We start from the raw sequence: 11,786 nt of genomic DNA on the forward strand, positions 1-11,786 counted from the left end.
ATAGCACATACTGCTGAAAAAGCCATGCAGAATGGTGGTTCACCTGTTGCTACAATGAATTTAACTTGTTTAAAATCTATTTTAAAAAAATCGTTATGTTTAAATACCTTTTGATCGCAAGACACCTAAGGGATTTTTAGAATTGCGTATGAATTCTACTCGAAAGTCTATTGGTATATCTTTTGCGCCAGGAGGTTTATATGTCCAAGTTCTATTAGTTAATAATTCACCTGTTTTATCATCGTAAATAATTTGTTCGTTTAACCAATATCCCAATCCCATGACAAAAGCACCTTCCACCTTACAAATAACATATTATTTTATTGCCTACTCAAAATGAATTAAATATGACATGGTATTGAGATTTCAATTACTTGTCCTACGTCTATTTCAGGACTCATACTGTCACCTGTATCTTCCAACAAATCTACTCTCAAAATCATTACGTTCCCTGTTAAAATATCAATTTCTACTTCGCAATTTGTTAAACCCGCTATATTATATGTATCAACATTATTTTTTGTGTCACAACTGCAAAATAAATATATTTGGCAATAAGTTACTCTTTTCAATAATTTATAAATGACTCATTTTTATGAGTCGTAATAACAGTCGAAGATATAACAATTTGCTAATTTCGCTAATCAAAATATTTATCTCGTAAATAATTCTTACAAAGCTGTAGCTTGCAAATCGACACCATCGTCAAATGCTTTTGCAATTAAATTTTTCCAGGGCGGATTTTCATATTTTTCTCTGAGAGGAGCCAATCTTTTCAACAGAGTTTTACAAGCTTCCAGAACTGCCTATAATTCAAATGATTAAAGTAATATTTATAACACTTGCAATTTTAATTATGATTAAACAGCTGTTTACATAACAACAAGCTTCACTCGTTGAACTTCCTCCAGTTAAGTAGGCGTTTGGAGCAGTTAAAGCCGATGAAGGTTTAACTTGCACCATAGACAGAGGCAATCCCAAAGCATAAGCACAAACTTGTGCAGCCTATTTTAGAAAGAATCGAAATATAACGAGAAAATCTTATAGTCCAATATGTTAACTATGTTTTTTTAATTTTACCTTTGTATTAATTCCTTGACCGCATTCAATTCCACCATGTGTTACGATTGCTGTTCCATCGCCATGGTAAATACATACCATTGCGCAAAAATTACCAAGATATTCCAAGGGATACATTAGTGGCACGATGGAAATCCCACGTTTGCGCCAACGGTTTTGTTTATTAAATTTATTAATTTCAGTTTTGCGGTGGTCGTAATCTAAAAATTGATATAGTAAAAATTCTAGCGATATTTTTGGGTTTTAAATAAAAACTTTATTTGATGAATTAATTGAAAATTATGGTTAGAATTGACCTGTTTTTTTCCTAAATTCATCAATAATTTCTAAAAGCAAATTATCATTTTCCCTCATATTCTCTAGCCTCACTTCTAATGGCTCTAATCCAAGAACATATGCTATATGCTCCATAATATTTTCAATCATGGCAGTTGCTTCAGCGGACCCTAAATGCAATCATAAATGTTTATTCAATTAATGTTTAAATAAAACAGTTCACATATAATAAAAAATAAACCTGGAGCGCGACAAAATGTATTAGATGGAGTATCAGTTACTACAGAATAAGCTTTTATATCCCAGCTGCTCATATCATAACAATTACTTATAACGCCCATTGTAAATGCTAAAACACTTTCATTTTCTGAACAACCATGATCTTGGTAAAAACTATTTTTTAAATATTGAATTTTGCCACGTTTATTAAAAGCCACCTTAAAAAGAAATATATACGTTATCAAAGAAATATATCTAGTTGTTTGCTAAAATATTAGGATATACTTCGTAATCATTGATACACCCGTATCTTTTTCCGAAAGCATTCATTGTATCTTCAAAACTTGTAACGATTCGTATGGGTTTCTTCAATTTATAAGCAGCTAAAGCACATGCTGCAGCCACCAAATTGCTGCGAGATATTTTCATACCATAACCACCACCGATTCGCCTCACAGCCAAATTAACCCTAACGTGAATATATAATGAGGGTTTTTACAATTATAAAAGTAACGATAATCATAATTAAATTTATATATTCACTGAAACAAGTCATTATATTTATTATACGAGTCATTCTGAATCATTTGACACACATTTGATCTTTCTTTGAAGATTTCTCAAAAACATTTGCACCGATTTCTAAATTTTAAAAGCCATGGAATGTAACTCGATAAGGACTCGTTCTAATTAGTTTTTTGCGACAATATTATATTTGCATACCATAATATATTTACATGCCGATACTTATATAAGTGAAGATATAAACTAGTTGGTATTGGTATTTTGCCCTGAGGCAAGTTACATATACTTCCCTATATGTATAAATAATCGACTTATTCAATAAAATATAAATTAATTTATGATTGATTAAAAGTATTCCGAGTGGTTTTATTACACATGATTGAAAACGAACGAACACTATCTTTATACCAAGTAAAAAACTACTCATTTTCTTAAACTTTGATGATTTTTTAAAATCAAACTACTTGTCGTAAATCCGTAATATTTCAGTAATTTCTATAAGACCACGATATATATCGCCAAAAAAAGTTTCATAAAAATCAGCTTAAATTTTTTTTCAACAGTTAATTATCAGTATCATTCCCAACTAATACCTTTCAAACAGTTTTTGATTTTTTAAAATCGATTCCGTAGTATGAGCTTAAATGTGAACGAGAAGTTAAACACTTTTTTTCAAATCACAAAGAAACGGCTTGGCAGATCGTCGCACAAAACTGACAAACGATAGTCTTAAAATACACCAAATGGCTTTAAATTTCTGAAATCTCTGAAATTTCTGAAATTTTGACAAATGTAAAAAAACAATACTAATTTTTGCAAATTTTGAAGAACATTTAAAATTAAACGACTTGTCGCAGAGCCGTAATATTTTAGTATGATCTATAAGACTATGGTATCTACCGTAAAAAAATAATAATAAAACTCGTCGAAAATTTTTCTTTAACACTTTATTACAAGAAAACCGATCTTTACCAAAAACTAATCTATATGTTTCCGCAAAGTTGATAAACTCTAGTCCTCTATCTATCTATTTTTTCATACAAAACTAAAAATAACTTGATGTCATTGCTATTGGTTCTAGACATGGATAATAGACATGGATAATAGACATGGATAATAACTTGTTTCTACTATTACTAATATGGAAGAAACTAGCTGTAAGTGGAATTCTGTCTTAAGGCAATTAAGGCATCGTGCCTTAAGGCAAATTGCTGGAACTTCCCGTGCCAAAAATTATTATTTTTTTAAAAACGATTAACATTTTTGAAAAAAATTTTACTTCGAAAAAATAAGATTTTTTAGAAATTTTAAATTGGACAAAAAATTACTTTTTTTGAAAAAAAAAATTTTTTTTAAAAAAAATTTTTAAACAATTTTTTTTGTAAAATTTTTTTTGGAAAAAATGTTATCTTCATTTTGACATATTTTGGAAGATCTGAACTTTTTTTCAAAGCAATCGTACTGCCTTAACTGCATAGAGACAAAATATAAAGCGCGTAAGCGCCGCGTCGCTGTCTAACGGAAAAACATTGGTACGGAACCCATAGGAATGTAAACAAAACTTATACTTATTGTTAAAATCTCAATAAAATATCTGATAATTTGATATGCATATGTCTAATGTCTAATGATTATTGTTGACCGCCAAATGTTATTTTTTTTAGTTTTTTTTACTAGATCTCCGAAACCGCTAGACCTATCTTCATGAAAATTTGATCAAATCTTCATCCTGTTAATACAAGTAAAATGTTTTTTGAATTATTCCAATCGGACGCTCCGTTCTCTTAAAAACTGAGTTACCGTTTTTGGCCCTTTTTGCCCCATATCTTCGGAATGGCTAGACCTGCCTTTGACAAAAACTAATCAGCACGTCTCCTTATCAATACGAATCGAATGTTTTTTTGAATTATTCAAATTGCTTCATCCGTGTTCCCGAAATCGTCGACGAAAATTTGTATCCGAACACACACACATGGACGCACACACACACACACACATACATCAATTTTCTCCAAGGTATGCCAACATATTCAGAAACCTCTGAAACGTGAAGATATATAAAAATTTTCATTTTCGATTTTTTTGCGATTACTTACCCTATGGAAAGTTAATTATAAATAAATCAATTTATCATCTCCAGAACATTAACAATCGTCATTTCATTTCGAATCAAATTCCAAAAAAAATAGTTGCCAAATTTACACAAAATTGAAAAAGTGCTCCCGCATAGTCACAGTCTAAACGCATTTGCAAATAATTCTTTGCGACATTTTCACTTATACTGTGCTCAGCTTGGCGGCATTTTCACATTTTTCAATAATTTTCACAAAATTGAAAAAGTGCTCCAGTACACAAACAGTCTAAACGCACTTGCGTAAACATTTCTACCAGAGTGGCGCTTAGACTGTGCTTAGCTTGGGTGATTTTTTGAATTTTTAGTCCAAAATTACAAAAAAAATTTTTGAAAAAAAATTAGAAACAAAAAATTTTTTTTTCCAAAATCAATTGTTTTGTTGAAAAAAGCAGAAAGTTCTTTGAATCATTTAAATCGGACGCTTAGTTCTCTCAAAAACAGCCATTTTTTTTAAATTTAGCTCGGTATCTCCAAAACCTCTGGGCCTACCTTTGCCAAAAACTAATCAGCACATCTCCCTATCAATAGGAATCGAATGTTTTTTAAACCATTCAAATCGGTTGATCCGTTCTCTCAAAAACTCGCTTTCTATTATTTGCACTCTTTGCTCCATATCTCCGTAACGGCTGGACCTGCCTTTGCCAAAAACTAATCAGCACATCTCCCTATCGATAGGAATCGAATGTTTTTTAAACCATTCAAATCGGTTGATCCGTGCGCCCGAAAACGTGGACGAAAAAAAGCGGACATACAAAACACACACACACACACACACACACACACACACATCCATTTTTTCTGAAGTATGCCAAAATGTTCAGAAACCTTCAAAACGTCGAGAAATGTAAAAATTTTTGATTTCGATTTTTGGACGATTACTATAACTTACCCTACGGGAAGTTAAAAAATCAATTAACAAATGAATAGAATGGAAGTTATCACTTCTATGCAAAAATAAATATATTATCTTAATGATATAATGTACTTGCAAACAGGAATGTTCAAAACATCAGCTACTGCAATTTGAACTGCATCTATCCATTGTGTAGAGGAATAGACATCTATGCCATCTTCAATGGGAACACAAATTGCTACATGTGTTTCCATAGTATAATGATATTGAGTTCCCATTTCCATCGTACCTCTGATTATATTATCAATATTTTCACCTGAAAACAAAATTTATTTTTAATAGCTAATTCACAAATCATAACAATTATTGTGAAGAGAAATTTAACTGTTTGAAGGTTTAACAAAAGTTAGATTGAGTTTCTATAAAGCTTTCTAATTAATCAGAAATTCAGATATTTTCTTTAGATCAGGTATAAGATATCTGTGATATGTTCAATAGCAAAGGGATTCAATCCTGATCATTTTTAAATAATTGTTGATATGTGAAGCTTTTGAATCCAAAGAATCTGGATAAATTTAGTATAATTGTATTTAATTAGTATAATTTTTTTGAATATATCACAGACATCAAAACAAATACTTGAAACATTCACATATATTTTTCGATTTATTAACTCAATTATATTTCAATTCAATTATATTATTTAAAATAAAATATATGTGATTTTTTCAATATTTAAAGAAAAATTATACTAATAAGATTCCATCTAGATTATTTGTCCATGGGCAATGTAATTTTCGAAACTTATATATTTGTTAAGAAATTTATTCTCAAAATAAAAAAATCAATCGTTACATCAAATTTAAAACTAATCTAAACTAAAATAATCAACTCATGTACTCGTATAAGTATTTAAACGCAAGCAACTGAATGAGGCTAAACTAATATCAGTGTTCAAAATTATTGTTTTGTTATTTTATACACCTTGATTTTTGGCATCCACTGTCATTTTGCATTTGACTCTATTTTCTTTGTCATTCGTTATAATATCTTGAACATTTATTTTCGGATTTCCTTCATGGGAATACTGTATATCAATTAATTTTGCTGCAGCTACTGCCAATGTCTGCGATGCAGCCACTATTACGCCGATAGGTTGACCAACATACTTTACTGTCTTTTCAGGAAATAATTCTTCTTCTTCTGATGCCAATAACATAGTCATGTTGATAAATGTGTTTTTACCTGGAATGTCTTTGGCGCTAAAGAAAGCAACGACACCTTCTGTTGCCTTGAATATAAAAATCCTTTAGAATGTGTTACAATTAATTAACAGAACATATATATCTTACTAGAGCTTTTGATACATCTATTTTGGTTATTTCAGCTCCTGCTTTTGTAGATAATACAAATGCCCCATATAATTCATTTGGAAAAGGTGGAATGTCAATTATATACTGAGCTTCACCGGAACACTAAAATCGAATAACTAATATATAACTTGTATAATTACAAATGCAAAGAATATAGTTAGAATCAACTTTTTAGTTCAATTTCTATGATAGAAAAGTTAATATCTAATCAATCAATACATGAGTTTTGTGCAACTGATTTGTTTTCAAGAAGCATCAGAACCTGAATCTAATTAATATTTTATATTATTATACCTGTGCTAAACCCTCAATTTTGGAAATCGGTTTCTGAAGTGGCCAACTACTTTTATTTGTGTCATACTTTTGGTGCCCGGAAGACAAACCTCTGAACAATAGTTCTCTTCCAAATACGTTTTTAGATGATAAATTTTTTGTTGGACAGGATTGTAGAACAAACTGTAAAATAAAAATTAAACAATGAAAATTTTATAATAGGTTTAAATCGAACCTTTTCTCGTGATATAAAATAATGTTAAAATAAAGATTGATTTATGAAATTTTATAGTGATTTTAGTAATGCTAACTTTTAGAACATACATATTAAATTCAATATTGAATGTAGTTCAATATAATTTTTGTTCTTGGAACATATCAAATACTTGTAGCTAATAATATAAATACGTAATATTAAACTTGATTTTTAAGTTAATCTAATTTTTTTTTAGTAAAGTCGATCTTTGAATTTCACATTAAATTTAATTTTAAAATCTTCAAATATTGTACTTTAAGTATTGTAGAAATTTGTAAAAATACCTTGTAGAATAAAGATATTGCTAAATTTTTTCTATATTCAGGAGAAGCGTCTGGAAGAATCCAATCAGGCTCTATTTCTGCATGAAGTGCTTCTAGTGTTGACTTTAGAACATTGTTGTCGAATAAATTCATACCCAAGAGTAATTTCTCAGTTTTGGTTGCATGAATAAACTAAAAATAATAATACTAAAGTTCATGCTAAGTAATTTTCTATAAACATTCATATTACCGTAGGAGCTATTCCTCCAAAAACCAATTTAGCCTTTTCGACAGTTTCGGTATTAGGATTTAAATTCAGACAAAAACCAGCATTTACATAAGCATGTGCATTTTGAGCTCGAATCATTATCTAAAAAATAATATTGTGAAATAAAACGAATTAATTTTTAATAATTGATATTATCACACCTTGTAAGTCTTGAGATTATATTTTCCTCTAATAGGGGGAAGAATAATATTCACAATCACTTTGTTAACCATATCCATGTCTAGAAAGTTTGCTGGAGAAACTATGAATTTACTTCCACATATATCCACTAAAATAATTTAATAGACGTTAAATTTTTTTTATGAAATTTTATCAAATATTTTACCTAAGAAAGAATGATTAAATAGATAATTCAGCTCATTTAATTTTCTTAAGTACAATTTTTCAGTATATAAAGAAATCAGACTCATGGCGCACGTGCGATTAAATATTTCTTACTAAAAGCAAGTTTATTTTATTACGATCTAAACTAGTGGGGTGCATGGCATCATGCCTCAAGGCAAATTGCTGGAACTTTCCGTACCGTAACAAAACATTTTGGTGCAGAACCCTAAAAAATTTACACAAAATGTGTACACATCATGAAAATCTCTATAAAACATCTGATAATTTGATGTGCATAAGTCCAATAAACCTTTTTGACCACCAAATGACATTTTTTTAACTTATTTTTATTGAGAGTCCATAACCGCTGGATCTGCCTTCCCAAAAATTTAATAAGAATTAATAAAATCGGGCGCCCGTTCTCTTAAAAACTGAGTTACCGTTTTTGGCACTTTTTGCTCCGTATCTTCGGCGTCTCCTTATCAATACGAATCAAATGTTTTTTGAATTATTCAAATCGTTTGATCCGTGTTCCCAAAATCGTCGACAAAAATTTGTTTCCGCACACACACACACATACATCAATTTTTTCTAACGTATGCCAAAATGCTCAGAAACCTTTGAAACGTAAAGATATATAAAAATTTTCATTTTCGATTTTTTTGCGATTACTATAACTTGCTCTACGAGACGTTATTAAAATATGATAAAAATATGCATAATTAATTAAATACTTAATTACTTAAATTAATTATAGTATTACATCATTATACATACTGATTGTCAGTTTGGCTTCAACCAATTCTAATATCAAAAATATATCCGATGGAAATTCAGGATGCTGATGTTTTAGCATCAAATTTCCTGCTATAGTTCCAACCTGAATTATAAAAAATAAAATTTTTAATGATAAATTTTTAGAATAAACTATGCACTATTAAAAATTACTTACATTACGAACAGGAACATTAGCTACAAGATCAATGTGTTTTACTAACTCCAAAACGTACTCGAAACCCTTAACTTTACTATATTCTGTCAAGTACAGCATGGTTTCGGTTAAATTAATATTGGCTCCCAAAATTATATTACTATTGATTATATGTTTTCGTAGTTCTGACACACCATTAATATCGATAAAAAGTTTTGGAGTTATTTGATTACGATAAACGCCATTTGCAGTATTTCCAGCGATTAACATGTAAGTTATACCTTGATGCTCTCTTAAAATATCAATTATGTTATGTATTGATACAACTTTATACCAAATAGCATCATCGATTACAATTTTAAAATAATTTGGCGAATTCAAGAAACTACATTTTTTCTGAAATTCCTTAGTATTCGTATTGATCTGTACGTTGCCTAAATCTTCTATATCCTATTAGCAATAATTTTATTAAAAAAATACATCTTTCTCATGAGTATACATAAAATGTCTTTACTATCATATACACATACTTTAAATTTATTACATAGAGCTGGATCTGCATCCGATGCTAAAGATTTAAAAGCATCCAGAATTGGTCTATAGCCTGTGCATCTGCAAATATTACCGCCAAACGAGTTTTCAATTTCGGCCATTGTAATTTTTTCATTATTTTCCAACAAACTTAAATCATAATACATACATATATAATAATTAATATTCATAGAATTAATAAAAAATATATTTTGTTATATACCTATTCATATTCATTACCATTCCCGGACTGCAAAATCCGCATTGAGTGCCATGATATTTTGCTAATGTTATTTGTAATGGGTGATAACCTATTTTCTGGTTTCCAAGACCAGATACAGTTTTTATTTCCCAACCATGACAAGAGAATACTGATACGAGACACTTTAACAAAATAATGTTCAGTTATAAATTATTAATTGGTTAAGAATTGACCAGGGCTTTTTCTACTTAACCCGGGTTCCTTCAGCGTAGGGAGTATAAACGCATGAATATAAATACTTGTAACTTAAAATAATTGAGAGACTAGCAAAAGTAACGAGAGAAGAAGGTTGTAGATTCAAGATCAATATATATATATCATAAATTAAATACAGTAGAACTTCGATTATCCGGACCTCGGTTATACGGATTCGCGAATATCCGGACTACGCTCCACGAAAGTTACATATGTAATGTAATCGAAGAAGATATGTATGTACAAACATAGGAAAGTGTTAATTTCTTAATAAACATTGATTTTTGTTGATATCTATGTATGTGATTGTTATTTTTAATAAATACACAACATTATTCCTCATACACTCGATTATCCGGATTTTTGATTATCCGAATGCCCATCGACAACAATTAGTTCGATTAATCGAGGGTCTCGACGTTTCATCATATCTTATAATGATGGAATATTTATAATTTACAGTCCGCTTAATATCTAATTAATCTGTAATCCTCACCATTAATGAAGTTTAAATTGATTTAGGATTTGAAAATTTACATAGATTACTATTAATACAGAATTTTTTATATTGAAGTCCAATAAAATGAGACTAGAGTGCGTTCAAGAGCGTCAAAAACATTTATAAAGAAATATAGTATTCTTTGCAAAATTAGTCCGATATATTTGGGTCATGCAATTTCAAACCATAACATTCAACAATATATAAATATAATATTACTATCTATTGCACTTCTGATGTAGAATTATTTGTAAACTAAAATAACAATTCGATCTAATGTTATAAATTCAAGTGAATTTTTATATCATCAGTATTATTAACATTTATATAAAAATTATAATTATTTGTATTTATAATAAATTAAATATTGATTATAGTAACTATTTGAACAATTGATATTTTACATGTTTGAACACATTTTTACAATATCAAAATTGTTTCTCATATAATTTACGATTTCGATATAATAACTAGTGGGGTACATGGCATCGTGCCTTAAGGCAAATTGCTGGAACTTTCTGTACCGTAAATAAAAATCTTGGTACGGAACCCAAAAAAATTCACACAAAATGTGTACACATTATTAAAATCTCTATAAAATATCTGATGATTTGATGTACATATGTCCAATAAACATTTTTGACCGCAAAATGACATTTTTTTTATTGAGAGTCCATAACCGCTGGACCTGCCTTCCTAAAAATTTAATCAGTTCTTCAACTTATCAATGAGTTACCGTTTTTGGCACTTTTTTCCCCGTATCTTTGGAGCGGCTAGACCTGCCTTCGCCAAAAACTAATCAGCACGTCTCCTTATCAATACGAATCGAATGTTTTTTAAATTATTCAAATCGGTTGATCGGTGTTCCCGAAATCGTCGAAGAAAATTTGTATCCGCACATACACACACACACACATACACACATACAAGCACACACGGATCCATTTTTTCTAAGGTATGCCAAAATGTTCAAAAAACTTTGAAACGTAAATATATACAAAAATCTTCGTTTTCGATTTTTTTGCGATTACTACTTATTCTACGGTAATTTAAAAATATTATTAACTGCATTACTCATTTTAGGTATAATTTTACCGAATTTACAGCAAAATTGATAATCCTTCCGCTGACTGGATGCAAATTAGAAGCAGAAATAATACATGCACCACATCCTCCTTCGTTGCACATAAATTTTACATCCTTCAGGCCAAGGTGATCCCGCAAATATAAATTTAGCGATGTATTTCCAGGCAAATCATGTGTGACTAACATTGAATAATGTTTTAAAAAAATATAGTTATATTCAAATTCAGCAGAATTATTCAAAACGTATCAATACTCACCTGTGTGAATTTCACCATTTACTCTAATAAGTATTTCCCCAGTTCTAAATGTAACAAAAACGTTTGTAAAGTATTATTAGTTAGTAAAATAATATATTGAAAATTACTACCATAAGTAAACCTTAAATTTTTAATTATGAGATGTAGCCTGCCATTTAAA

At 29.5% G+C, this 11,786-nt stretch overlaps 2 protein-coding genes across 2 annotated transcripts in view; both read right to left on the reverse strand.

Annotated features, from left to right (window-relative positions):
- LOC113371186 (indole-3-acetaldehyde oxidase-like) overlaps positions 1–9,147 on the reverse strand; it is a 10,606-nt gene extending 1,459 nt beyond the window's left edge. Inside the window, exons 1-18 of the mRNA XM_026611828.1 lie at positions 8,818–9,147; positions 8,643–8,745; positions 7,682–7,809; positions 7,503–7,622; positions 7,274–7,444; positions 6,755–6,916; positions 6,440–6,562; positions 6,072–6,378; positions 5,220–5,403; positions 1,861–2,044; positions 1,598–1,793; positions 1,377–1,526; positions 1,081–1,280; positions 877–1,005; positions 676–806; positions 375–531; positions 108–300; positions 12–49 (exon numbers count right to left, since the gene is read on the reverse strand). Coding sequence (XP_026467613.1) covers positions 12–49; positions 108–300; positions 375–531; positions 676–806; positions 877–1,005; positions 1,081–1,280; positions 1,377–1,526; positions 1,598–1,793; positions 1,861–2,044; positions 5,220–5,403; positions 6,072–6,378; positions 6,440–6,562; positions 6,755–6,916; positions 7,274–7,444; positions 7,503–7,622; positions 7,682–7,809; positions 8,643–8,745; positions 8,818–9,066 — 2,925 coding nt within the window. The 5' untranslated portion in view covers positions 9,067–9,147. The remainder of the gene's footprint in view (positions 1–11; positions 50–107; positions 301–374; positions 532–675; positions 807–876; positions 1,006–1,080; positions 1,281–1,376; positions 1,527–1,597; positions 1,794–1,860; positions 2,045–5,219; positions 5,404–6,071; positions 6,379–6,439; positions 6,563–6,754; positions 6,917–7,273; positions 7,445–7,502; positions 7,623–7,681; positions 7,810–8,642; positions 8,746–8,817) is intronic.
- Positions 9,148–9,202: 55 nt separating this feature from the next.
- On the reverse strand, positions 9,203–11,644 carry LOC113371187 (xanthine dehydrogenase/oxidase-like). The gene is made up of 5 exons (XM_026611829.1): positions 11,627–11,644; positions 11,379–11,561; positions 9,551–9,711; positions 9,311–9,477; positions 9,203–9,246 (listed from the first exon to the last, which is right to left on the reverse strand). The coding sequence occupies exons 1-5, from the start codon at positions 11,642–11,644 to the stop codon at positions 9,203–9,205; spliced, it is 573 nt and encodes a 190-aa protein (XP_026467614.1).
- Positions 11,645–11,786: the final 142 nt, after the last annotated feature.

The sequence above is a fragment of the Ctenocephalides felis genome, unplaced genomic scaffold (genome assembly GCF_003426905.1).
Source record: "Ctenocephalides felis isolate EL2017-DRISC unplaced genomic scaffold, ASM342690v1 CF-g0.4_SCAFFOLD_01492, whole genome shotgun sequence".
NCBI classification, from domain to species: Eukaryota; Metazoa; Arthropoda; class Insecta; order Siphonaptera; family Pulicidae; genus Ctenocephalides; species Ctenocephalides felis.

Bases quoted from the DNA above. Each gene is read 5' to 3' on its own strand.
- LOC113371187 (XM_026611829.1), bottom strand. The intron at 9,712-11,378 runs GTAAAATTATAC...ATTTTGTTAAAG, and splicing joins TCAATTTTGCTGTAAATTCG to TGTCTCGTATCAGTATTCTC. The intron at 9,478-9,550 runs GTATATAACAAA...TTATGATTTAAG, and splicing joins ATGGTAATGAATATGAATAG to TTTGTTGGAAAATAATGAAA.